The sequence below is a fragment of the Solanum pennellii genome, chromosome 1 (genome assembly GCF_001406875.1).
Source record: "Solanum pennellii chromosome 1, SPENNV200".
Classification (NCBI taxonomy): Eukaryota; Viridiplantae; Streptophyta; class Magnoliopsida; order Solanales; family Solanaceae; genus Solanum; species Solanum pennellii.
In genome coordinates, this window is record NC_028637.1 from 88,012,428 (window position 1) to 88,018,786 (window position 6,359).

At 26.5% G+C, this 6,359-nt stretch overlaps 1 protein-coding gene across 1 annotated transcript; it reads left to right on the plus strand.

Annotated features, from left to right (window-relative positions):
- The first annotated feature begins 796 nt into the window (after positions 1 to 796).
- On the plus strand, positions 797 to 1,390 carry LOC107024597 (agamous-like MADS-box protein AGL61). The gene has a single exon (XM_015225587.1). It carries the CDS (start codon positions 797 to 799, stop codon positions 1,388 to 1,390), a length of 594 nt encoding a protein of 197 aa, XP_015081073.1.
- Positions 1,391 to 6,359: the final 4,969 nt, after the last annotated feature.

Sequence of the window (6,359 nt, forward strand, 5' to 3'; positions counted from 1 at the left end):
TGGGTGTGGGTCCTCCCGGCCCTGGATAGTTGGCTTGGTATCTTAGTTACTTGTAAATAGGTTGTTGTCTTGCGTTTTAGGTACGTTGTTGACTTGTCATCATAGTTGCTTGTGAATATAAAGTGTATGAGAATATTCTAAAGTGGTTTATACATGTTAAAATGTGTTAGGATTTGAATTTATATTATGATAATATTTAATTTATCATAAGTTATAAGTATATTTTACGAGTTTGCAAATGTTCTAGAAGACATAGAAATACCTTAAAATTAAATTGAAGTTGTTCAACTTTTCTTATAGTTAGTATGAGTTAAAAAAAGGATTTTCATATTGATAAATCTAATAGTGGAAGGTATTTTATAAAGCATTTCTAAATTAGGAAATATACATAATTGAACAAGAACAAATTTAGAAAATATACAAATAAAATAAAAAACCAGTTACCTTAGAAACTACCATCAATTTACATATTAACTTACTAAACCATATATCACAAAAGAATGACACGATAAAAACTTTTTCAATAATTTAGTAAAATGAATTTAAAAAAAATATGTCAATGAAACAAAAAAGGAATTAATATAAAATATGTCAATGAAACAAAAAAGGAATTTAATTAATATTATGGTTTGGGTCAAATCATGCCAAATAAGGAATCATCATAAATATTTTTTATATTTTTGTTATTTGAGTTAATTTTCATCAAACAATATGATGATTCTATCTCTATAAATACATCTTTAAAACAAAGGATCAACATCACATTTTCTTACATTCTCAAATCAAAAGTTTAGCCATGAGAAGACCTAACAATCGCAGAAGAATTCAAATTGTGAGGATACAAAATCAAACCAGCAGGCAAGCTACATTCTCAAAACGACGTTTTGGCCTATTTAAGAAGGCAAGTGAGCTCTCTACTTTGTGTGGTGCTGATGTTGGTATTGTAGTATATTCTCCTAGCAACAAAGTATATTCATTTGGGCATCCTTCCGTTGAGTCAATTGTGGAGAGATTTCTCGGAGAGGATCCTACAGCCAGCACTAATGATCGTAACCCCATGATTATAGCTCAGCAAAATGCCAATGAAGATGAGATCAATAGAAAGCTGAACACGTTGGAGAGAGAACTCGAAAAAGAAAAAAAACGTGGACAAACACTTCAAGCATTGAGGACAGAGCCTTCACATGAAAAACGTAGCTTTTCTGGCCTTAAAAGCTTGTTTGAGGCCCTGGAAGCTGCGGATGAAGAAGTTGAAAGAGTAGTGAGCCAACTTTTGGAAGCTGATGAGGTATTCCCATATCAAACTATTGGAAGTGCGCTTGATCCTTTAATAGTTAGGGAAAACACTTCGTCCAATTTCGGTGAAGGGTCATCTCAATCAAGTGAATAGATTTTGCTTGCTTTATTTGAAGTTTAGTGATTTAATTTGGTATTTATAGAGTTAAATATGTTATTTCGATGATTAAGTTTTTTTATATATGACTTTAATTTTATATTTTGGTATGTTTATGATCATGGAATGAAATAAGCTTTTATTTTGGTACTTCATTCGTTCAAATTTCTTGGTCTTACTTTTTCTTACCGGCTTAAAAAAATGTCTTTTTACAACACTTAATTTATAATTTTCACATGCCATGTTTAAAACCACAAGAATAAAGAATATTTTGTTATATTTCACATATCTTCAATTTAATACCATAAGATTCAAAAGTCTTCTTTATTCTTTTATATTTTATGTCAAGTAACAATCAGATAAATAAATTAAAACAAAGGAAGGATGTGATCATTTGTTGGTTGTCAACATTGATATCGATGTACAAGTGTTGAAAGAACAAGTAGGAAATGATTGTTGAACATGACATTGTCAATAGTTTGAAGTGCAACAACTAATTTAAAAGAAATGAGGTTCTTATTATATCTGCATCTATATTCACATATATAAACAATTTCACTTTACTATGTTTTGGAAAAGTAAGGACCTCCTTACTTATACTTTCTTTTGATTTTCCATTCGGTGTCCAGAGCTCACATTAGAACTCCCAACTAAACTTGGATTGAGCTCTGCAGGGCCCTTTCGGAGCTGGTGCTCCCAACAGGATTTTCTCCATATCCGGGGCTCGATCCGAGACCTCTGATTAATGGTGAAACACTTTCATCAGTGCACAAAAACCCATATTGGTCTCCTTACTTATACTTATCCATATTGATAAATTATTAGTTTTATCGTTAATAAAATGTCACTAGACGTATTGACTAGTAGTATATATTGATCAAAAATAAAATTAAATAAATATATCATAAAGAATATTAACTCAAACAAAGAATTAAAAGTTCATCATATCATATATTATTATAAGCATGAAGCTCAAAACTTAAAAGTTGAATTACTATTTTGCCCCTCTAATAAATTAAAACTTATATAATTTTCATACTTATAATCTTCTTATTCCATAATCTTGACCTTTCAAATTTCTAACACAAATGTAAATAACAATAAAAATGAGTAATTATTCCTTATAGACAAGAAATTAAAGTAGATTCATGTATCTTTAAAATTAAATTTCATCTCTATTTTTTTTATATTTATTTTAACAATAATTCATGTGACTTTTCATGTTTCCATAATTTTGTTCTATAAATTTAACTTTTTCAAGAAAAACTTTTATTTACCACTCCTACAATTCTTGTGTGTAGGAACTCTAAACATGTGAAATAATGTCACAATTTGAGGTGAAAGTTGTGAGATTCCCTTCTGCTGTCATGAGAGTAGACAAGAATTCAATTACTGAAACATTGGAGCTTGATGTGTTAGTTCTATACTTATTTGTAGTAAAAATATATAATAAGATTTTTTTGTCTCTCTTCATATAGTTGAATTCTTGTTTTATTAGCAAGTTGCTCTAAATTCATATTTGTATTTTGTATGCTCAAATGTTCAGTTTTACTATAGAGACAAAAATAAAGTGAAATGCGTAATTATCTTGCTCATCTATACCTTCTTTTTTTTTTGCTTCGTACTTATAATTTTACATATACATTAATTTTCATCTTTAAGAATGAATGTGATAAAATAGGATGTTTACTATTTTCTTTTCTTTTTATAGAAAAAAAAAGGTGAAACATATAATATTAGATTAATGGTGGATAAGTTATGTATGAAGAGAAAATTAAAATTTATATAAAAATAGTAGTTATTCATAAATATTCTGATTTTCAAAATATAAATAATAAGACTTTTTACATCATAGTTTTAAATATTTATAGTTAACTAATTAGTTTAAAGTGTTTGTGGATAAAAATTTAATACAATACTTTAAACACATTCATTATAATTATCAGGAGATTCAAAAGGCAAAGTAAAAAAGTTAAAAAGTTTTGTTTTCCTTTCACTCAAAGTTAATCTTACACTATTTCTTCTAACATTATTCTACAAATAAAACGGAACTATCGAGAAATTTAATTTAGATAGTTGTTATTTTTCCTTTTTGCTTTGCAAACTTATTTTTGAATTATAAACGAAGTTTATTTTATTAATTTCTCATATTATTATTTCGATGCATTCACTAGGAGGTCAAAAAATTGGAGTGTCACAATTAGTAGTAAAACAAAGTAAGAAATCTCAATTAGACATATTTTATTATTTAGTAATATTATCTTTTAAGAAATAATACACTCATGGGTTACACGCGCAAAGCGCGTGCTCGGAAACTAGTATTATTATAAGTGGGAAGCCTCCAAGTCCAAAGTTGAATTACAAAAATGCCCGTACAATTTTTTATTAACAATTTTGTTCTACATTAAAAATAAAAAAATTAAAAAAAACTTTTAAACAGAAAACCATTCATTTTCTACATTGAATTTGAATGTAGAAATTGTTCCATCTTCCCACAATTATTAAATGTTTGAATTACTTAGTTATCACCCTTATTTATTTCAATTTTAATGTTTTGTCTCTTTCATATTCCATGTTAGTAATAGCTTTTTCATATTCTTTGCAAAATTTTATAAATTTGCATTGAAAAATATATACATTGATCAATCAAATTATCACTCAAACATCTAATTTCTTGACAGAAAACAATGTTAGAAAAGCAATCATAAGACAATTTTATATCTTTGTTTCTTCAAGCATATATAATTGCCCTTCTCCTTCACTTCTCAGTAATCCTTTTAGATTTAAAAACCTTTTCATAAGTGTCTATTTTGATGCCGAATTGATCCTTTCCCTAGCAAGTCGTTCCAGGTATGAGAAAGTTGGTGCAAAAAATATTATACTTCTTTGGGTTTTGATAATTGTATGAAACTTTATTTGGGTATTAGAAATATGCCGGTTGTACTCCCATAATTTATGTATTAATTATTTTTGGGTTTATTTTATACTTCTTTTAGGATGGGTTGTAATAATAATTGTGTCCTATACATTTTTACTAATATTCCTTACAGTTGTCTTGCTGAAAATCCCTTCATTTTTTCCTTTTGTATAAATTAACCATTTATTTTTCTTGCTTTGTATATTTTGATAAATAGGTTTGTTGAGTTGCAATTATTATGGTCTTTTGATAGGCTAATCTCTTGAATTATATGTCATAAGTTTTCTTTTTTGTAATTCTGCTTCTTCAATAGAGAGAAGATGTGGGATTAAATTATGAATTAGAAATTCTTTATAGTAGTGTTTCATATGCTTTTAAGTATGTAGTGCGAAGGATGATGACTCAAAAATTGTATTGAGAAAGTTATATTATAAAGTAAAGTCATAAGTTTTTCATCGATTTTGTTGTTTATGTGATACAAATAATTAATAAATAAGAGTAAACAAAATAATTAATAAATAAGATTAAATTTCAATTAGTGAAGCAAGTTGTTGTTGATACTCTTCTCTTAAGGACTATGTAGTATAGCTTCTCATGTTAAATTTTTATTTCATCTTGTTTGACTTGTGCAAATTAGGTATGCTAAGTTTCATTATGCTTTTAAGTGACTTGTACAAATTAGGTATGCTAAGTTTCATTATGCTTTTAAGTGTAAACTTGGATTATCATTTTACCTTTATGCTAAATTAAATATCTAACTAATTAAATAGTAAACAATATCATATATATTATACTAAATACTAAAAGTGAAAAGATGTTAAAAGTAAAAATTTGAATAGACTTTTAATTGCAATAAAATGAGAAAAACATTAACAAAGTTGAAACATCAAAGATCAACACTTTTCATTTAATTTCTACAAATTAAATTTTAAAACTTCATCTTCCATTCTCTCATATTGAATGAAGGAAAAAATTGGACATGCAAACTATAAATTATGCATTCGGTAATATCTTATAAATCATAAGAAATGGTAGTATTTAATTATTAATTTCAAAATCTTTTCTTTTATTTGGTTCAATCTTCATATGTGTTTTACCATATTTAGTTGTGTTTGTGTCATTTTTTCCTTCTCTCAATTTTAGTGGCATCATATAAATCATAAATATAGGACAAGATATAGTGTATAACTATAATTATATGTGATAATTCAATGATTAACTATATTTGGTAAGACTCTCTTATTTCTTTATAACATTTTTTTATGTTCTACAATATCAATTTCTGAACTTTTAAAATTTGTTGATTGCGTGAAAAATATGATATGCATACATTATTATTTGGAATAAACGTGCAACACACGTTTCTGAAAATCATACGTCATTTTTTCCTTCTCTCAATTTTGGTGGCCTCATATAAATCATAAATATAGGACAAGATATAGTGTATAACTATAATTATATGTGATAATTCAATAATTAACTATATTTATTTGGTAAGAATCTCTTATTTCTTTATAACATTTTTTTTATGTTCTACAATATCAATTTCTGAACTTTTAAAATTTATTGATTGCGTGAAAAATATGATATGCATGCATTATTATCTGGAATAAACGTGCAACGCACGTATCTGAAAACTAGTCAAATCTATAAATGCAAGCATCACTAATGTATGTGATTAAGAGTTGTCAAATGAAATAACTTTAATGCAATAATCCTTTTTGTTTTATTATATTTCTCATTGCTCTTTCTTCGTATTGCTGGAAAATAATATATGTCATTATTAACTTTCTATTTATGTGTTTTCAAATATTTTCTTACATTATATTTCTTCACTAAATCATTTATTGGGATGGATATTTTTCTCACTTATAAAAAATATATAATTGTTTTTGTCACAGTCATAGAAACTGATTTGAACCTGCTAATTTTATGAGATTTAGTGTATAAAATAATGTAAAATGTAGTCAATATTATACTTGAATTATGAACATCATTCTTCAAATCTTTATATTTTTACTTAGTATAGTGAATAAGAATATTTAATAA